This window comes from Lates calcarifer, linkage group LG11, assembly GCF_001640805.2.
Source record: "Lates calcarifer isolate ASB-BC8 linkage group LG11, TLL_Latcal_v3, whole genome shotgun sequence".
In the NCBI taxonomy this organism is placed as follows: domain Eukaryota; kingdom Metazoa; phylum Chordata; class Actinopteri; family Centropomidae; genus Lates; species Lates calcarifer.
This window is the reverse complement of record NC_066843.1, coordinates 6,724,335-6,745,543: the sequence shown is the minus strand read 5'-3', so window position 1 is coordinate 6,745,543 and position 21,209 is coordinate 6,724,335. Positions and strand designations below refer to the sequence as shown.

The 21,209-nt window shown below is 39.0% G+C and overlaps 3 protein-coding genes across 4 annotated transcripts; 2 read left to right on the top strand and 1 right to left on the bottom strand.

The window, feature by feature from the left end:
- Window positions 1-171: 171 nt before the first annotated feature.
- ubfd1 (ubiquitin family domain containing 1) lies at window positions 172-5,280 on the top strand. 2 transcript variants are annotated; one of them, XM_018705104.2, is made up of 7 exons: window positions 172-407; window positions 2,440-2,712; window positions 2,817-3,025; window positions 3,106-3,171; window positions 3,301-3,406; window positions 3,494-3,576; window positions 4,859-5,280. In XM_018705104.2, the coding sequence occupies exons 2-7, from the start codon at window positions 2,457-2,459 to the stop codon at window positions 4,967-4,969; spliced, it is 831 nt and encodes a 276-aa protein (XP_018560620.1). In that variant the 5' UTR covers window positions 172-407; window positions 2,440-2,456; the 3' UTR covers window positions 4,970-5,280. The 2 variants fall into 2 exon arrangements, with proteins under 2 accessions (XP_018560620.1, XP_050930046.1); XM_051074089.1 differs by lacking the exon at window positions 172-407 and adding an exon at window positions 459-619.
- A 756-nt stretch (window positions 5,281-6,036) lies between these two features.
- rmi2 (RecQ mediated genome instability 2) lies at window positions 6,037-10,128 on the top strand. Its single transcript, XM_018704995.2, is given in 5 exon segments — window positions 6,037-6,041; window positions 6,344-6,445; window positions 6,447-6,613; window positions 6,989-7,213; window positions 9,981-10,128. Coding segments are annotated over 4 exon segments (426 nt in total). The 3' UTR covers window positions 7,141-7,213; window positions 9,981-10,128.
- zc3h7a (zinc finger CCCH-type containing 7A) lies at window positions 7,945-20,695 on the bottom strand. Its single transcript, XM_018705083.2, is given in 24 exon segments — window positions 7,945-8,675; window positions 8,772-8,935; window positions 9,315-9,448; window positions 9,538-9,646; window positions 9,740-9,845; window positions 9,938-10,071; window positions 10,395-10,468; window positions 10,589-10,770; window positions 10,964-11,064; window positions 11,726-11,931; window positions 12,244-12,402; window positions 12,495-12,639; window positions 12,732-12,760; window positions 12,890-13,142; window positions 13,241-13,489; window positions 13,491-13,585; window positions 13,669-13,708; window positions 13,801-13,854; window positions 14,118-14,198; window positions 14,947-15,105; window positions 16,530-16,733; window positions 16,948-16,987; window positions 19,090-19,193; window positions 20,536-20,695. Coding segments are annotated over 23 exon segments (2,976 nt in total). The 5' UTR covers window positions 19,158-19,193; window positions 20,536-20,695; the 3' UTR covers window positions 7,945-8,485.
- Between the last annotated feature and the right edge of the window lie 514 nt (window positions 20,696-21,209).

Sequence of the window (21,209 nt, the reverse complement as noted above, 5' to 3'; positions counted from 1 at the left end):
ACCATTTTAAATCCAAAACGTCTTACAATGTAAAAGAAGAAGAAAAACTTAACCAATGGCCACTCAGTAAAGTGCCACCTCTCGGTGTCTGCTTTTGCTGCCACAACAACAAAGAAGCGTGGCGAAGCGAGAGGATTCGCTGCCACTCAGTTCCGTTTTTGCTAAAATTCCCGTCCGTGGCAACATTACACTATTTGTATTTTCGGCGATTCTGGAGAAAATCTTCCTTTTGCGCTAGGTTTATTTGACCACATAATATATACAAAGTATTTAGTCTATCACAAATTCAACTGCTTTCATCACAAAACAACTTTGTTTGTAGTTATTTCTCTTTAACGCATGCGCATTTCCTTTCTGTCTTTTGCTCACCGGCTAACTGAAACTACAAATATTTTAACGTTGTGACGGTAAGTAAAGCTATACGTGTCGTGTCAGTTAATGATATCTATAGATTTTTCTTTGTGTGTTTTTTTGTTACACGTTAACGTACGCTTGAGCACGACTTTAGTAGCTCTAGTAGACCTTTGCTTCCCGAGTATCGGATCTCATCCTGCTCTCTGTAATCTCTTTGCCACAACCTACAACAGATTGTACACAATCATCATGGCGACCCAGGATGGTGGGTATTGAGAAGATATTGCAGTATTTCCTTCATATCTTTACACAGAGCTTAAACACCCTTAATGAAATAACACATGCTTTTAACTGACGAGTTAATATACGACGCTAGTATTGCAGTTTAATGTAAATTTACGTCTATCCGCAACGTTATTCTGAAAATGTTCACCACTGTTGTAGCTAGCTAACGTTAACGACTGCTAACATCAGTCAAATTTAAGTAGATTTGTGGAGGACTAAGGTTCATGTTAATATGTAACCAGTACTGTGTTGGGTCTGAATTGTATAACTTTAGCTGTTAAAGGGCTGACTAAATGTGGTTAAGTTATGAATGGTAACGACGAAGTACCAACACACTATATGATACGTTAACATTACCAGTTTTACAACCAGTAAGGCCAACCGTATTACAAGAGCCAGTGGTTTATGAGTTCATATCTTCGGTCAAAACATTATGTGTTTCGGTTGAGGCGTGGTTCGTTCATATTTAGCCCCTCGCCCAACACAGAAGTAAAAAATTGCTCCGTAGATAGAAAAAAGAGCGATGGAAAGAGCTAGAAAGACCACGAGAAAGAGGGAGAGAAGGGGCGAACAGCAAAGCGAAACTAGACTTCATTACACACTTTATACTGTTGGCTGCAGTTACATTTCCATACTGTAGTTGTTCATTGTTTGGAAGAATAGAGAAATGTATAGAAAACAAATATATATTTTTATACCTTAAATAGAGCCACAAAATTGTACCAACGACACCTCTGTTAATTAAATTGCTTCACAATTTAGAGATTAAAACGGTACAATTCCTGTATAATCAAAAAGAAGTGACTACTTGAAAGTTGTTTAAAATTACAGATAGATTATTTGACTTGAGATGAAGGCACGTGTTTACAAAGTAAACTGGGTTTCCCCCTGGAACTTTTTTAGCAGAGGGGGTAACCCACCCAGGGCCTGATACATCTGTGATTGATTTAGTTAGGATAAGGCTGACTAAACCATAGACTCACACAATTGATGTATGTATTTTATCTGCTCTTAGTTGTTTTATTTTATAAAAGTTTAATATCTTATGATGTTAGTGGAGCTGGTCCACCTTTGCTATAAAACACTGTAGGAAACTATAAGGATATCATAGCACTACTGAGAATTTGTGTAACAGTTTTCGTGAGGAACCAACAACATGTAGCACCTTTTAGAGAAAAAAAATCTACTTTTAAATAACTTAAGAAATATGTATGATCAAATTGGCATGTTGGCAGTGTTATGGTACAGATATTAAATTTCTGTCTGATTACATTTGATGTCCGATGGTTTTAAGAGGTGTGATAAGTTGTACCTTCAGTCTCCAGTTTATATAGCCTTATATCTTTTATATTGTGTCATTGTGTTGTATTGATTTGCCCTGTGCTGTTTTGTTGGGATTAATTGCCTTGCCTCATTGTTTGTGTAATGGGTTACATATTGAAATAAATTTCTGTTATTTCTAATTCTATTTTTTAAAAACTAAAACATAACATTATCAGACCACATGTGATTGTGGTTACTACACAGATAGAGGAGCCCTACTACTTTTCCTAGAAACACAATTATCAGTCTTCCACAGATTGCGTGCACTCTACACTACTGTAAAGTAATTGTTGCAAGATACACATATAAGCTGAATGTCTCTGTTAATAGTAAATAGGACTTACCAGATCTTTATTTCTGAACACTCAATCTGTGGGAAATGTGGGATATACTTTTTTGAGAACTAACACCTTTGAGCTTTGCACCCACATAGAATTTAATTTAATGGATCTAAATCATTTTTTCATGCTCTGTCAGGAAGTGAAGAAGTGATAATGGAGACTGAGGCGAAGCCAGAAGAAGCTGGACCACCAGGTGAAGATGCTGACAAAAGTGACGCCGAAGCTACATCTCACACAGATGCAGGAAACGCCACAACTCAGGACTCTAGTATTAGCAATGGGGACGATGCAGATGATAAGCAGGAAAGGGTGGACTTGAAGATTATCTGGAACAAGAATAAATATGATCTGAAGATTCCTGTTGATAGCACTGGAGCCAAACTAAAAGAGAGGATCCACTCACTCACTGGTAAGAACACATAGTAGTTTAGCCTAGACTAAATGCTATAATAGGTGGTGAGTGTGAATCACAAAAACTTAGAGCTTAATGACTGTTCACCTTTGTCTTTTTAGGTCTTCCACCGGCAATGCAGAAAGTGATGTACAAAGGGTTGCTTCCAGAGGACAAGACGCTACGTGAAATAAAGATTACAAATGGTGCAAAAATAATGGTGGTAGGATCTACAATAAATGATGTATTAGCTGTGAATACACCCAAAGAGGTCATCCAGCAGGAAGTTAAAGCTGAAGAAAACAAGAAAGAGCCTTTATGTAGGCAAAAGGTAAGATTAAGGACACTTGTGCAGAATAGAGTAAAATATTTGTGGATGTTTTGAGTTTTAAACCTGCACTTCTATTTCAGCAACACAGGAAAGTTTTGGACAAAGGTAAACCAGAGGACATAATGCCAGCTATTAAAGGAGCAAAGGTGAGAGAAGATGAAGGGAGATCAATCCCTATTGTTGTTTGTCTTGTATTGACTGCCACAGCAGGTAAAAGCACTTGACACAGATATTTGTTAAATATGTAACCAGAAGCTGCTTTGTTCCGCTAACAGGAACGATTACCAACAGTGCCTTTATCCGGAATGTATAATAAGTCCGGAGGAAAAGTTAGACTCACATTCAAGCTGGAGCAGGATCAGTTGTGGATCGGGACAAAGGGTGAGATAACGGCTGGTCTCATTTTGCCGGTGATACCAGTGATTCAATTTTCTTCATTTTTGTTTTGTTGTTTTTTTCCCTCTACAGAGAGAACGGAGAAAGTCCCAATGGGCTCCATTAAAAATGTAGTGTCTGAACCCATTGAAGGCCACGAGGACTATCACATGATGGTAACTGTTCTTGCTGCTACCTGCATGCCAGACTTATGAAATTATGAAAAAATCTAAATTCCAAATGCTCTGGGGCCAAAATTGTTGCACATATGGGTCTTGCTGCTGAACCAAGCTAAGAAGGTACATTTCAGAATTTTGAAATTCATTACAATGCACTAAATTTATCAAATTTATTTATAAAAGGTCTCCTGTGTAAGTAAACAGTGCAGGTTGAGCTGTTAGCTGGAGTCACTGCAGTGTGTGTACATCAGAGTGATGGGGTCATTGTTTGCTGTTTTGGGCTCTGCAGTGGAGCGGTAAATGTCAGTGCCTTCTCTAGATTAACCTTTATGTCTAAAGGCACTTCTGTTCTTCATTGTCAGAGAAATAGAAGTGTTGGGAGAGGTAACTTCAGTTAATCAGGTAGTGCAGAGAAGATCAAGATCTGTTTTTCAAGAGAAGAAAAATTGTACAGCATAACAGCATTTATATAGAGATGATAAAATTTAGGAGAATGCTCAGTTGATAATTCTGTCCACTGAATAACTGATGTTTTACTGAAGGAGGTCCTATAATTGTATTTTACAACAGCATTTCATATCTCATATTGATGTTCTGTACATTCTACATGAATGTGAAGTAAACAAAACCAGAAAATTAACTATTTTACATGGACATAATCTGTACACGCTGACATTAGTAGAAAGCTGTGAATTTCATGGGAGCTAGTCATTGTAAGAGTACAAATTTCCAGAGTTTCCAGATGCTCATGCTTCCTTGTTTAGGTTTACTACCACCTCCCACTGACTGAATATGAAAGTAAGATTGAGCTGTGTAGCCAATAAAAATGTGCGGGAATTTGACTGATGTTCTGATTTAGATCAATGTGGTGTTACACCTGCAGTGCCAGAGATATTATATCCTGATGCAGAGTAGCGTAATCACAGTGCTGCCCAAAGCATGTTCCTGCATCACTGAGGAGTTGAAAATGTTTGAGGAGTAGATGACAATTATTTAAAATGTCAGTGGGCAGGAAATGTTCCTCAGTCACTGTTATCAGTGATCCACTGTGAGTGAGCAGCAGCATTAGTGAATGTGAAAGTCAGTAGTTTTTGCATTGTTGATGGCTGTTGGTGGTGTGGGCTGTAAATATATTGCAAAGGAATTTATTTTAACTGTCAGATGCCCTGCTTTATCATATTCCTTTAAAACCATTTTTGTCTCTTGTGTTTTTGTTTTTAGAATTTGAACAGATGTGAAACCATTTTATGTGCTTTCCATTTTTTCCCCGTTTTCTTAGGCTTTTCAATTGGGTCCAACAGAAGCCTCTCAGTATTGGGTCTACTGGGTGCCTGCACAGTTTGTCGATGCAATCAAAGACACAGTCCTTGGAAAATGGCAGTATTTCTAATGTGCCTCTTTTTTTGACAATGATGAACTGGGATTGAGAGGAGGAGCCATGACGAAAGAAACTGGAGTCAGTAGTGAGGCTTATGGAACTTGTTGGAATATATTCGAAGGAAACGGACAGATGCCTGTGGACTAATCATATTCTTTTTAGGTTAAAAGTGCACTATGTGGCAGCGTAACATTTCTCAGCCCTGTTGATCATCTAAGGTTTGCAGCAAATCCAAGGGAAAACAATGAAACAATTGTACAGAAATTGCTAACACTTTTCTTCAGTTATTCTTAAAGAAATAAAACTTATTTAATGAAATGAAATCAACAGGGTTTTGTTGTTTGTTCTGTCTGTTTTGAATCCACACAAACTTTGTTGACTTCTATTTTTGGTCCATTTTGTGTGGTACCAAACTTTTGCACATCTTGACAATAGTTGCGTTGGGCTTTAACTGAAGACAAATTTTCCAGCCCTGCTACAAGTTCTGACTTGGACTTAAGTCTGGACTTGACCACCCAAGGACCATAACACTGGTCTTTTGAAGCTACTCAGGTGTAGTTTCAGTTTTATGTTTTGGGTTGTCAAGTCACTGAAAAATAAATCCCTCAGGTGGCAGTTCCCTTGACTTTTGACTTTAATGTTGTATATTGCAAAAACAACAAAATCACCAATAGGGATAGAGCTGAAGTAACTCAAGTATTAAAAAAAAAAAAAAAACTAAATTAGTAATTAGCAATCTATGTTGGGTGTTCCATCTCATGGCTTTTTTTTTTTTTTTTTTTTTTTTTTTTTTTGTAGAGAGACTAGTTTCAAAAACTACTTTTAAGACCATAACTTAAAATTTTAATGAGCTAATTTGACAGTCATCAATTTAATAATTGTGATTTTATTAAAGGATGTAGTGATGGAAGTGATTTTTCAGTGTAGAAAAAGCCAGAATGGTTAAAAATGTCCATTATTTTACCTACAATCACCAAAAGATTGTATAGAGTGCTGGAATCTGTTGTTAGAAAGCAATTTAAAAAAAAAAAAACACTGTCAAATTGTCCTCCCAACTTCAGTGGAGTCGGATAGGACTAATGCTGTAATAATATGTTTCTGGACCCAACTGTGTCATTAGGATTCTTTGGGAAATAACGCAAGTACCATGCACAGTTGGAGTCAATAGGGGGCCTGGACACCTCTTGAGCTTAGTAGAAATTGAAAGAGTGAGATGACGCTTTTACTTTGAAAGCTTCCAGGTGGGACCTGTTGCTGCCGGAAAAACACTCCCTCCTCTTCCGGTTAAACGGTACACTTGGCGGCACGCGGGTAATGCAAACATTTTCAGCCGTGGACGACTGTGTGGCGATAACGGCAGTCTAGTTGGTAATGTATAAACCGAAGAAAACAACCGTTGAAAGAAAACGTCCCCCCCGTTAAAGTGCTGTCCGGGCAGCTGAGGACCGCAGAGAGCCAGGGGACAGCTGGCAGCGGGGACGCTTTGTTATCAGACCGGGCAGGGGTCGACTCTGCCGGTCTCACTGGTGTGGATGCAGGGAACTGTGCTGGAGGTGCAGCTGGACCGAAACACCGTGCTGCTGTTGGATGAGACGGGGACGTTTGCTGTTCAGGGCGTTAACAACATCCCTAAGGGGAAGCCATGTTTGTCCCAAGGTATGTAAACTGTGATGAAGTTGGGGCAACTCGTACTATGATTGTGTTAGATGTTATGTTTCAGATGTGTGATACCTTTGTTTTAGTTCTCTACTGGGGGTGGGCGATACAAAGTAATACCAGGGCCACTATCACCTGTATCAATATAGTAATCGATACTTTTTTTTTTGGTTGAAATCAACTAATGCGCTAGCATAGTATTAGCAGCCAGCCCAGTTAATTGCAGTTTCCCTAAAGCAGCCACATTAAGCCTAAAAATAGTGACTGCACTTGAATGAAAAACACCCACATCTCCCCGTATTTCTCTCCACCACCATCCTTGCTTCTTTAATCTTTTGTCACTGAGTAATTGACCACCTGCTGCTGTTGTTACAGGCAAGTATGTCATGGTGATGGGTGTCATCCAGGCCATCTCCCCGGAGCCAGTCATCCGTGCAGTGAAGATGGCAGACCTCTCGGAGCTCGCCGCGATTCACAGAAGGATGTGGAGGCTGGAGGTGGAGGACCTGCAGCAGGTGCTGGCCTGAATGCGGAGCTGCTGGTGGAAGGACGGTCTGCCCCTGTCGCCCCCTGTGTTCAGCTGGGTGTGGGGTATGTGAGGTAGGATTCAAGAGGACTTTGACATAAGACGGATGTGTATTTGTGTATATTTTGACAGTGAAATGTGATGCAGGCAGAAAAATGACTGATACAAGGGCATCTTGTGTCATTAACTTATTTCTTTAGAAAAACCTGTAAGATTGTTCTAGCATTGTCTTTGTAATGATTTGTTGTTATTTTACAGAGGATATAAGATGCCAGATGGTTCTACACATAGATTAAAGATTACAAAGATTATTCAGATTTTTTAGTATTCAAGCTCTTTTTCTACTAAAAATGTGAATATTTATGTATACTACATCAGGATTAACAGATTGGGGTTGTGGTTGCAAAGTCTTTTTTTTTTAAAGGAATAAAATTGAAATGACAAAAAAAATTATCCAAGTTCATCTCTGCTAGCCACATGTTAAGACAGTGGTGGGATGTAACTAAGTACTTTTACTCATGTTCTGCTCTTACAACTCCTTTTTAAAAGCTGCTTACACAGAAATGTAGCAGTAATAATATACAATATTGTAAAATACCAGTCACAGGGAGGCAGTATTTTTAGGGCCCGAGCAGATGACATTATCTACTTAACTTTTTTCAGTGTCGTACTTTCACTTGCAATGAGGGATTTTTACAGTGTGGAATTACTTTTTTACTCAAGTAAAACATCGGAATAGATAACTCGTCCACCAGTGCTTACAGATGTGTGATTAATAAAAAGAACACAGCATTTTAAACGCAGGTTAAAAAAAAAGAAGCTTTATTTGGTGCGGTGCCCATTACACTGGTAACACTATTAGATAAATGGAAAATGACCTAAGTTGATGGATTAAAATAAAAGAATGTCAACTGAACTCTCAATTTATTTATTCCATACTTAAAACTTATTGGAAAGTAAAGGTCATTAACATATACAAACTGTTTATGAAAAGAAATTAGTTTATTTTAGGTCAACTGATAAGTATCCGAACATGTCTCTGATCAAGGTTTACACATGCTATTTTCATCACCATTTTCAGATTATCTACTGAAAGGTGCATAGCAAAGCTTCAAGTGTCTTACACTCTTACAGTATTTGCTGTTAACGATAACCCTCCTGTAGTTCTGATCAGAGTAAACCAGCCACCAATCAGAGGGCCGGCCCTGAACACCCTCTTTAAAATCATGCTGTGATCAGGCCATTTCCTGTGCACCTCAGAGGCCTTCAAGTATCACCTGACTCAAGACTGTCTGAATACAATACTGCATTATTTGCAAGTGAGCATGAATATTGTCATGATATCATTATTTAATGTCTTTAAGGAGAAAACTGTATTTTCCAAAGTCATTGTCATTTGGTGCTATAAGATGGTCTTTTTTGGCTTTGGCAAGTTTCATCAAAAGGAATTCCCTGCGCTCCATCCACTCTTTTAGCTCCTGATCCCCATGTGCCAGCTTACAGAAGTCATCCTCTGTGCACGTGCCTTTGAGGAACCTGTCAAAACACCACATCAAATGTTAACCATTAAAAACTATTGGTATCAGACTGGGAACCAGAGACACACCATATGCTATTGTTAGATAATCTTACCTCTCACAAACTTTGAAAGTGCCTGTGGGAAATCGATACTGCCAGCAGTTCTGATCATCCTCAGAGTTGAAAACTCTGTCTTTGTGTTTTTCTGAAGTGATATGCTGCTGCCACTGCTTCTCACTGTTGCAGTTTTTACCACATAGCCAACAGTGATTGCCAGCCTGAGAGAGAAAAAAAACAGAGCAGTCTCATTTACACAAACGACTAATTACCATCTGTTTCTTAATCATTCCAATTTATCGCTTTTTATTTTAATCACTTTGCAAATAACTAATTTAAAACAAGATTCTATCAAAATGTTATGTTCTATCACACAGTTTAACCATTAGGCACTAATAGGTTTTAGTGCATCAACAATCAAGTACAAAAGCAATACAACACTGCTTCTAATGAGTGCATTTTCTCAAGAGGACAGTTGAAGAATGTAAACTGATAAGAAAAAACTAAGAAAGGAAATTAACTTCAGCAGCACTTTGTCACGTGCGAACCAAAATGAAGCTGTGGCCTTTTAGTTTATATTTGCTGGGCTTTTAAACTCACCACTTCCTCAGCGTAGTCTGTTGGCATGTGGATCTGTTTGCCGTTCTCCCTGATGGAGTTACTGGAGGTCTCCTCACCCCAGCCAGGCTTCTGAGACTGCAGCCACTGCTCATAAAGCTGATCCATATCTGGAACTAAATGAGGAGGATAAAATGAGTGTGTGCATCACATGCTAATTAAATTCTACCAAGTAAGAGAGCCCCAACTCCCTGACAAAACTCACTGTTGTTTTCCTTCATGTAGGTCCAAAGGTCTCTTTCTTCCACACTGTGAGCAAATGTGCAATTCCCAATGTATTGGCACTTCTTGCCAGCTGTCACATGCATGCAAATCTAAGAGAGAAAAATAACATTTGGTGATCCTTGCTGGGATTTGTATTCAAAGTTTTTAGGTAACTTCAGGGTAGAAAAATGTCTGGCTCGCACCTCAAATTGAGAGGGGATTGGCTTTTTGGTTGGAAGCGGTCTAACTGTTGTCCACTTTTTCCTTTCATGGGAACTTACAAGCACTACTCGTCTGTCTTTTGCCCACCTGGATTCAGAAAGACAGAGGACTGACTTAGTGATGATGTTCTGGTTTGAACTGTTAATTTTTCCTGTATACAAAGACCTGTAAATACTCACGTGTGTCTTGCCTTGGCTGAGCAATACTTCTTGTTTTTGTCAGCTTCGCTTAGTTGGCCATTTCTCCAGCACTGGCCACAGACAAACATCATCTTCAGATTTGGAGGCCCAAACCTCCTCTGTGCACTGGAAAGCTGCTGATGAGATTTGAAGAATGGATTAAAATCTCCGTCGTCAACGCAGATTTGACATGGCAACAGTGAAACAACTACAAGAGACTTAGCCAACATATCACCCAATCAGAGAGCTTACGCACTTCACTCAGTCATGCTGCAAAAGGAAGTGTCACACTGATGACACATGCAACACCTCAGCCCATAAATTATTAGTGAAAAAAGACCATAACTGGAATCAAAGCTAGAGAGTTTTATTAAAAGTAACCTCACATTGACATGTCAGGAAACAGCAGCAGCAAGCAATAAAGATGAAAAATCAGTGACCAGACTTCATGGCTTACCTGGACTCCTTGCAATGAAGCTGTTGCATTCCAAAACTTTTTTGCCTCTTGGACAATACTTTCATGTGTAATACCTACGCGATGCAAAATAAAAGTTAAAAGGAAAAAATCAAAAGCACAGTAAAAAAAACTTGTTTGTGAGAAAGAAAAGGACATTTTAGAAGAACTGTTAAACTTTTAAAAAGAAGTCTTACCGAGCTCGTGCTGCATCATCCAGACCTTCAGCTCGATGAGGCTGTGGGCGTAGAAGCAGTCGTCCTCTCTCACACAGCCGTAGCGGACTTCATGGCGACAGAGATCCAGCTGGCACTGGGGACTCAGGGGTCTGATTTTGGAATAACGGACTGTATTCTCCTTCAAAATGTGGACCAGGCACCTAAAAGACAGACAATTCTCACAATCTTATCGCCGCTCTTATTCCTCTCACAAGGTCTTGTTTGCTCTTGTTATATTATTTGAGCTCAAATCTGAATTCAAATGTACTCTTCATGAATACTTCTAAGATAAATGCTTTTTCTATGAATAAAAGAAATGATGGTTTTAGACCTAGGAAATGTGAAATGACTTACTTATGATCCTCAAAGTCATGCTTTGTCACTGGATGAGAGCAAAGTGAAGGGTCATCTTTGTTGGTTTTGCTGATTATTCTGGGTTTGTGGTCAAAGCATACCTGCAGATCACATTAAAATAAAACCACTGCAAATTTATTATGGCAATAACAAAGGGCTGACAGGGGTGGCATTCATAGGAAGTCTCTGGATTGGTCACTTTGGGCTCTTGTGTTGCAACATGAGTCACTGCAGAGGTTCTGCCACAATAGTAGGTTTTGTTGAAATATGAAAAGACAGGCTAGCACAGTAAACCAGCTATGCAGTAGGCAGTGTTTATGCATTATATTCTTCTATTCTTGTATCCACTTAAAACTCCATAATAACTGTTCCAAGGCTGCCAGCCACTAATGAGTACTGGAAAAAGAAAAATGATTACATAGAAGAGAAAAACTCAAATAAAGGCACATTACATTTCTCACATTCTCCTTCACTTTTTATATGTAATTGCCTTATTTTTCAAATTTTGTTGTTTAGGTGCTGAAAAATCACATCTCTCATTTGGAACAATCATCTGTTGTCCTGACAGCAGAAGATTGTTTATTGTAAGAAACATTAATTTACAATGAGACAAGTGTTTTTTTTTTTCCTCCTCACACTGAAATGAAAAACAATGCTGCCAGCAGGCATCACTGACACCATCAAGTAGTCCAGTAGCACAGTAATTATCTGAAATGCACAACACCAAACTAGTTTTTATTATGAAACTAAATAAACACTCACCCCACAGAGAAACATGAATATCCCATGATGCTCCTGTAAGATCTTGGGGACAGTCAACCTGACATTGGAGTTGGGTCCAAAAGGATCAAAGAGCAGTTCCCTGGAGATAAACCCTTTTCTCTCCAGAGTCCAAACGTCAATCTCTTCCTGGCAATATGCAAATGTGCAGTGGCCAGGGTACAGGCACTCTTTTCCAACAGCCACCTCTGAAACAACACATTTGAATTTTAGCTCTTGTTCCAGGAGTGACTTTTGAGTGCAGCAATAGCAAAGTGCACACAATAACATATATAGGAAGTAGTAAAGAATTAAATATGCAAAGGGGACTGCCTTTTATTTTATTTTTTTATTTACAAGTAATCTTTATCACAAAATGAGGTGGTCATTTCTGATCATTTTTTTTTCTCTGAGAAAATCAAAGTGATCATCAGATTTACAGGTAAAAGAAATGCTCATGTTAATGCAAAAAATAAAAAAATGAAGCCAAAATATGACTGACTATGATTTATTTATGTTACCTTTGCAAATGTAATAAGGTCCAACATATTGGGTTTTTGTTGGTCTGGGCCGAATTAGCTTCCACGTTTTGTCTGGCGAATGTTTGATTCTGCCGAGTAAAGCGTCCTTTTTGCATTTATGCTCTTCAGTATGAAGTGTGTAATCCAACACACCGGGCCCTGTGAATATGAAAATAAAACAGCATTACAGCAAACACTACTTCCCTTGCCTGAGAGAGAAACAACAACAGACAAACAAAATAATTCCTCACCAGTTTTGACGTAGCAGATTGAGCAGGCTTGTTTGAATTCATGTGTTTCAGCTAAGGGGTTCTTTGCTAAATCCACAGCAGCAGGAAGGCCCTTCACTTCAGGCATACCCACAGCCATCCCCATGGGACTTTCCTTATTGTTTAGCTGTATAAGAAAAAAAGATGACAAAATATAAGCCTGTAACAATGTCTAGACTGAAAGCGCCTAATAATTAATAATATATATACAATAATTACCTGTGGAATGAATGGACTCGGAGCATAATCTGAAAGTTTGACAAGGGGAAAAAAAAAACATCAACCACCCAACACTTAACCTGCCAATTCAATCCGATACTGATTGAGTAATAGAACTCAGATCAACTGTAATAGAACCAAAGTAAAAAGTGTTATACCTGTTTTAAAGTCTGTCATGCTGAGGCTATCCAATGAGTCCAGTGGTGGAGGCAGGGGGTCAAAAGTGTCCATACCAAAATACGTACTTGACCCTGACTTGTGATACAGTGGGGGCAGAGTCACGGTGCACGGTTGGGCACCGCTGTGGAGAAAGGGGTTGATGTGTGATGGCATCAGGAATGCACTTGACATGGAACTGCCTGAGGCAATACTGGTAGGCAAGGGAAGAGGCCCCTTCACTGTGGGTATAACCTAAACAAAGAGACAAATAAATAAATGAGCTGCTTCTGTTCAGATATCGACGCATTATATTCGCCAGTGACACCCTGCGGTCACATCTGTCCACTAACCATGCCTGATTCGGGGCCAGCTTGGTCCAGTAGATCATCTAGGTCATCTCCTATAATGTCTGCGTCAAAATCTTGACTGGTTTCAAGCATCGGGCAAGGCTTCGCGGTTCTGCAACCATTTACAAATGTGAGGGCAGGAAGAGTCGCTGACGTGGGTACAGACACAGGCAGGGAAACGGACTCGAAGCCCGGAGGCTCAGACGGAGTCACAGATGAGATAATGTTGTTGGGAGGAAGTTCATCCACCACTGCTATCATTCAGAGGTGAGTGCACTGCCACTGGAGCTTGGATGGGAGCCGGGACTGAAGCCAACGCACTACTATCCTGGGTCAACTGAGGCACTTCTAAAACACAAATAAGATGAGTGACTTTTAATCCTGCCGTGCTTTGATTATCAAATCAAAGTTGTATTACATATTACACTTACCAATTTCTATATCTTCAACTGAAGATGAGCCATGGGAAAACTGAAAATAAAAGAATTTCATTGAAGAATGTATTTCTTGGGAGAGTAAAGATACAGATTTTAGACTGTAATGGAGAATGTTACGTTGCTTACCTTTTCACAAGATGCATCTTGATAATTTGATCCTCGCAAAACATTCAAGGCAGGCTGTTAAAGGGAGAGAATACCCAATTGATTTGATTTAACTATGATTTTATGTTCCTGGTTAGTAGGACAGCCCTACATTGATGCCTAAAAACTGTCAAAACCATGAATCTGAGTACAAATCCAAACTTGTTATGACATTAACAATAACATGTAGAACTGGTTCTTAGAAAAATAAATCTTAGGGAATTCCACCTCACTTTATATGGCTGTCAATTTGTTTCAGTGAACATGACAAGTGTTATGAGGGTTTGAAAAACACATACCTTACTCCTCACATAAGCTTTACGGATTTTCAATCCCAAAATTTTGGCAAGGTCCTGAGTCAGCTGTGTGACACTGGGATCCTGAGGAAACAATGGAAATTAACAGCAATAATTCAAACACACTCTGGACAATGATCACTCTTAATCTTTGTGCAGTTCTTCGTGCTATTAAATAACAACCTGATAGTCTACATTTCTCTGTGTTTTAACCCGACAGGCATTCCTTGTTTACTGTGTATACATACATTTTTTAAAAAGTAAACTTTTTTGATTATTCAGGACTGATCTGGTCTTTTGGCACTTATTTCAGCAATTAGCACACACACACAGACATATACACATATATGAAATTATGCACTTGGGACAGTGATGCTCTGTGAGGGAGCTATGAGGCTATTATATCTTAAATCAGAGCTACTTAGCTGTCAAATATATTGCATCCCTATCCTTTTACTGTATTTGTAATACAAAGTGGAGAGAAATGTAAGAAATTGGACTGGATGTGTCAGTGTCAACCCTGATGCAGACGTCTGTAACACAAATTAAATGTGGCTGCCAATTACATCAATAATGAACTTGCATCAGTTTTACCTGAAACTTCTTAATTGATATCAAAAGGTAGGAAACTAGCAGTCACACGTCTTTTAATACACAGCTGATCTTTAAATGAAGCCTGTGGACTCCACTGGGTGAGCTGTGCCTGCAGGCGGGCTGTGTGACATTTCAATTTGCTTAATTTTTGACACATTTTCTGGGAGACAAAAAAGTGACAGGATTTCCTGCACATTTGGATAAATAAAGATAAAAACACACTGATGTCACACCCTACCTGAGGCACTGCTAGAGAACATTTGGCAACAGTCTCATAGGCCTCTTGATGTCTCCCCATCTCCTTCAAGGATTTTGCTTTTCTGTACAGTGCTTTGTAGTTCCCCTCATTCAAATGGAGAGCCTTTTCACAGTCTTCTAATGCTTGGTCATACAGTCCCTAAGGGGAAAAAAAGATATGTCGCAGAGTTAGAAATGCTGCACTTAACCAACAGAGACAACAAAGACACTGTTCTTTGATCATAAGTTGACTTTATGTGTTCGGTGAGTTGAGTCAGGTATGGGTGTGGTGTGAAGCCTCTCTGAGGATAGCAGAGTGTTTTTATACTTCCATGTAACATGACTCTGGGCAGACAGACTGACAGGGAAGAGAGATTGGATGTTTCTGAGAGCACCACTTCTTCCCAAATGGAAGTTTTCTTTAGTAGATAGTTTCTCAACTGATTCTCAGAATTTGACATGTGATATATGCCAACAGTGTCTAAGATTATTTTGAAATCTTGCTCCACAAGCCCAGTAAAGGTCGTAAGGTGTTCAGTGGACTCAATTTAGTATGTAGTTTGTAGTTTTGTTGAAAAAACTTGTCCATCAGGAAGTCTCAGATGATTTGAGTTATTAATGAAAAGAAGCAATTTCTCAACTTCCTACCGTACTATTGCATAATTTATTGCTGATCAGTTTTGCTTGACAAACCAAATTATCGTACATCTATGGGATCTAAAAGCATCTCATTATGTTGTCAAAATGAGGTTACTGAAATTAATTCCAGATTAAAATATATCTCAGATCGACTGTAATAGAAGAGACAAGTAAATAAACTGGTATATACAAACAACAATTACAAGCAATAACGCTTCTTGCTTTAAAAGGGACAGTTAGATGTTGAGTGTAATGTATTTGTTAGAGTCTTATCTCTGTGAGGTTGCCAAGCAACCAACGGAAACTCGAAGAAGTTACCGGTCCGGGTCACTTACACACATCATGTGATGTATGCAAGATAGCTTAAAATTTATTTAAAAAAAATAAATTAAAAAAAAGGTGCCGCCCCACCCCACTGCATTACATTAACCTGATATGCCCACAGACTAAGTAAGACTGTCAAACTGGATGAGCACAGAGTGTCAATGTGGAGAGCTGTCAACATAAATATGCTGCAGTATTGTCTTTCAGAGGAAGAGTTGGTAAACTCTGAAAGTAAGGCCAGTATAAAGATCCTCTTTTTTTAACTTTCCCTGATGTCAAGTGCTGGAAATGAAGCATAATAAATGTGTACGCAAGCCAGTCTGTGGATCTTGTCAGTACCACGGGAGATTCCAGCACTCATGGCTGACATATTAAGTCACTTTTAAAATGGCTCAAACATGACGTGGTGAACAGCCTCCACGATGTGTAAATTTTCCTACTGCACAATTTACATATATATAAGACCCAAAATAGCTTTGTGTATTTTGGACTTTCCATGTTCCATTTAACTGTTTTTGTTATTCAGTTTGTGTTAACTTGAAGACCAAAGGGAGTGGGAATTCAAAGTGTTTTGGACTGAAACTGAAAGAGACTAGAGTGTGACGGTCACCACCTACTTACCGGAACAACATTTAGGTACGCTGCAGCCCGATTTGCATACAGCTTTTCCAGTAAACCTGTTGGAACACAGATTTCTTCAGAGTCAGCATAGTCCGCTATGCTCAAGGCTTCGGTGTACATCTCAATGGATTTTGTCCATTCCCCCTCTTTAAACACGTCATTTCCTTCTCCAAAAAGATTCCACACCAGGTCCTTAATGAACACCTGGAAATCACAAAGAACCAAGTCAATAAAAAAAAAGGTAAATATACAAAGTGCAGCTCAGCCGTTTCCTTTATTTAGGTGCTTTCAATTAGAAAGAAAAAAAAAATCTCAGGTTTTCTTTCATGTCATGTTCCCTGAATAAATGTAACTCAGGTAAGTACGTGTTCATGCTAAATGGAGGCAGGGAAATGCAGGTTAAATTTACACAGCTTACCTCGTACTGCTCTTGACTTCCAGGAAATGGGAGGGTTGATCTGAAGGCAAAAAAAACGAAAGGGTTCAAGTTACAACCTTTCAAAGCATCAGCTGTACAAAAATTATAAATCTGAGAGAAATGAAAGCCTTAATTGGAATCTAGTCACAATGAAAACTCATGACAATTAATTCACTACAAAGTGAGTCTTAAATCACTCAATTTTTAAATATTATTCTACATATTTATTAAAGTCTAAATGTCAATTTATTTAAATTTCAATAATAAATAAATTTCAACAATAAATTTCCTTAATATCAACAAATTTTTTGATATTTAGTTTTGGTTTAATTGTAAGATTTACCAGTTAGTGCTTAAGCTGATTCAGGGGATTTTGTCTTGGACTCATTATAAAACTCATCTGAACCTGAGACACAGGGGCATCAAAACAGAAAGATGTGTAGGTGTGTGTGTGTGTGTGTGTGTGTGTGTGTGTGTGTGTGTGTGTGTGTGTGTGTGTGTGTGTGTGTGTGTGTCATGGGTTTGATTGGTTGCCATGTGTGCAGGTGCTGACTGTGCTGGCTCCCCAATGCAAATACGTCAGCAAAAGCGGCATTCTGTAAACAAACTATTACCCCTCAAAAACCAGATTCAAGTCAGCATTGAGAATATTTTAAATCGTTATATTTCATATTTCTATTTTTGAGTAACAATGAAAGCCAGGTAAATATAGTGACATATACTCCTGATGTCTCAAACTGTCACAAAATACATTTTTAAAAAGACAAAATTAAACATTAATGTTGATCACCAAAGTTACTGCCCCAGTTGTTACTCATTTGGGTGAACTGCTAATGATTTGAATTAATGTACCATTAAATGTCACGATGGAAAATTTTTGTAATAGTCGCAGCAATGTTGTTTTGTCATAAAGGTTTCTAGTTCAGTGGCACTTTGGCATTTTAAGTTGTCTTTCCTCTCTTGCACACTGGACTATGAGGGTAACTGTGCTTTAGTTTAGACCATCACACTTTCACTGAGGCATGCAGAGCTCTTCTCTTCTCAGCTAATGGAGAAAACAGCCACATCACAAAGGGTGTCTGGATACAGGAGCCTTATCTTACAGATAACACCAGCTAAATGCAGGACTGTACAAATTCATTACATTGAAAGATCTAACAAATGTTGTTGAAGCACTTATGCTTCTCTTTTTTTAGCAGTCAGTTATTAGCCCTTGATTTTTTGGTTGATATATTTTAAATGACATTTAATTAATTACTAAAATGACATGGCTCAAAAAAGTGGCATCACATTTTGTGTATTCATTTCAGAGAACTTTACACATCATGACATCAGTGAAGTTTCAAGTTGACTGCAAAGCGATGACATGCATTGTAGTATTTTAAGTATCACTTTTGTTTTAAGAATAAAGGGCCTTGTCAGATTAAATGAAATGCAGCACTGCTCTGCCTGGCACAGCTCTAAAACAATATGTGTATATCCTGTCAGTCCACCTGATGCCTTAATAAAAAATAACCCATATTAAAAACAAAACTAACGTAAAGTCAGTAATTGGCTGACTCACTCACATCCAGCTGATCTGAACAGCAATGCATGATGCAAGGATGACAAATCATTCTTGCAGTGAGTAGGCTATGGAAAGGTGATAAAGCTTTTTCATTGATGGGACTTGCTAAATCAGGCAGCAGCAGCAGACGTGTACTTACAGTCGATTAAACTCTTCATCTTCAGAAACCTCAGCTGATATTTTAGAAGGCCAAAAAAAAACACTGTTTTGGAAGTACTTCTAGAACACTTTTTTAACCATCTAGATAAAACAAATAATCGTAATAATAAATCTGTTCACTGAATGATGAGGAAGACTTTTAACCTGTTTCCCAAGTTGCGCCTCTGCTTCTGTATCAAAATAAAGTTGCAATGCAGGAAACAGGTTGAAAACCTTTTCTGTTGTGCTGCAGACAGAATATTTTTTTCATCCAGATGATTAGAAGAGTCTTTGGGGGTTCAGGAAATACCCTCAGAAGAGCCAGTAAGTGTTTTCAAACATCACCAGTTAATTCTCTGCTAGAGCAAGTGATGGACCCAGATGTTTGCTAATACACAAGAAACTGGGGGCAACCTATGACAAATATTGACACTTACTGAATGAACTGCAAGCCTTTCTGGATTTCCTGCCAGCGACTCCTTCTGTCCTGACACGCTCCGGACATGTTTGCATGTAGTAATATTCACTCCTCGGTCAGCACCTGTAATTATGATTTACATTACTGTATTGACCACAATCACAGACGCACAGATAAAATCCTGAGCAGTGACGACATACTTTAAACATCATAACATATCTTATCATTAATCACCATGGGCAGGTTGTCCAACTGGTTAACTGGCAGCTCACTAGTTCACTCACTGTGAACAGTCACTATTATTACTTTAATTCCTCATGAAGCTTTACCCTGCCTACTTCAGTTTTTATCGCTTCCGCATTTGGTAATGACGAAGTGTGGTTCCGGAAATGAACATTCTTTCTTAGCTTGAGAGCTAATGGCATCAACAAAAGAAGCATTCGCAGTTCAGTGTCACAAATAAGACTGAAAACTAAATGTCTGACGCTGTGGATGAGAAGGGGTGCGCTCACTGGCCTTGGGGAACTGTTTAAACTTAGCATCTGAAAGCAGGAGGTCCATTATCGGACACATGACAATTAGGCGTTCCATCAGCGGCTACTTTCTGACAAACTCAAGCTGTTTCACCTGCAAGCAACAAAAGCAGTTTATCTTGAGTTGTCACGTACGTTGTATTGGAACATATAACGTTATTGTCAGCTATCTATAATGCTTTGACGTGAAGGATCACAATCATCAGCACGTAAAACCGCCAAATTAGAACTCAACCCTGCTTCGTCATGGCTAATGTTTAGTATCTATAATAGTCCTGGCCATTTATCTTTGCATTTCTTCAAAACGAGCTGCTAATCGGATGAGGATCTGGGTTACAACACCATATAATGATCAACTCATGGGGCGGAAAGATAGTGGTAACTTCATGTTAGCTTTAGGCGGGTGCGCCTGTCCTGCTTCGGTCAGCGAAGCCAATATTAACTTTACTCTAGAAACACTATCGTGTCCAGATGCTAAACAATCATGTGTCGAGACGACTGGCTGACTGTAGGGAATGATGTTGTTTAACTTAAGTTTTATGGGAGCGAAAGGGGTGTCCGATGATTGACGCACACCATTTAGCGCACGTGTGTTACCCGCGGCCGTGGACAACCGAGGAGACTTCTTGTTAGCAACCATCACCTGCTAGCAAAGGTTAGCAATTTGTAGCCCACACAGTCCACCCGCTGCCTTCACACAAATAAGCTGTAACATGTTTCCTCAGTGCTGGAAACACATGGACTTAACCAGCTACACGACGCTACCGGATCTAAGTTTCTAGGAAGTAGCCTGAACCCAACAAAGCAAAGGCATGTCCAAGTTAAACTAGTTCCCCAGCGCAAACAATAGCGAGCTGTACATGTTTAGCTCCTGGCTGGGACCCGGAAAATATCATTCAAAAGAGCCACGGGTGGCTGCCGTACATACTTACATGAATGGATCTTTATTCCAAACAAACCCTACGTCGGTTATCTAAAAGGAGGGAAACTGATTTTTCGTTTTAGCTAAAATAACTTAGCTAGATGTGCTGTATCGCTGAAGGCCGCCCTTTGCTTCTTCTTCTAAAGTGATGGGCGGCAGAGCGAATATCGACTCCATTATACTGCTGCCACCCGCAGGTAGTGGAGACACATGACAACATGTCGCATACAAATGACAATGCAACTTCAACAAGCATAAATCACTAAAACATAATTCTGTACATGGAAATACATAAATTCAGATAGGAATAAACGGAAAACACACAGATATAGATGCATTTGATTCTAAAATAAATGAAAGTTGTGCTTGAAGCAAATTTTTATGTCTCCCCATCAACTCTCCATCCTGCCAGTTGTGATTTTCTTCTGGTTCTTTCCTCTTTTAATTCATTGACACATCTTAGATACTCTCCTGCTTTAGTTTTGTAACTTTGGTTCACAAATTAGACTCTAGGGAAGGGTCCTCAAGAGAGCTTCAGATGGTCCTCAGGTAAAATAAAGTGTTAGTAGTTCAGACCTACTGTTATAATGAACAAGTGAATTTTAAAGTCTTTGATGGGAGTAACTGGGAAAAGAAAAAAAAACTTACCTAACAGGTTCCTCTGCTTAACACTGAACCTCACAC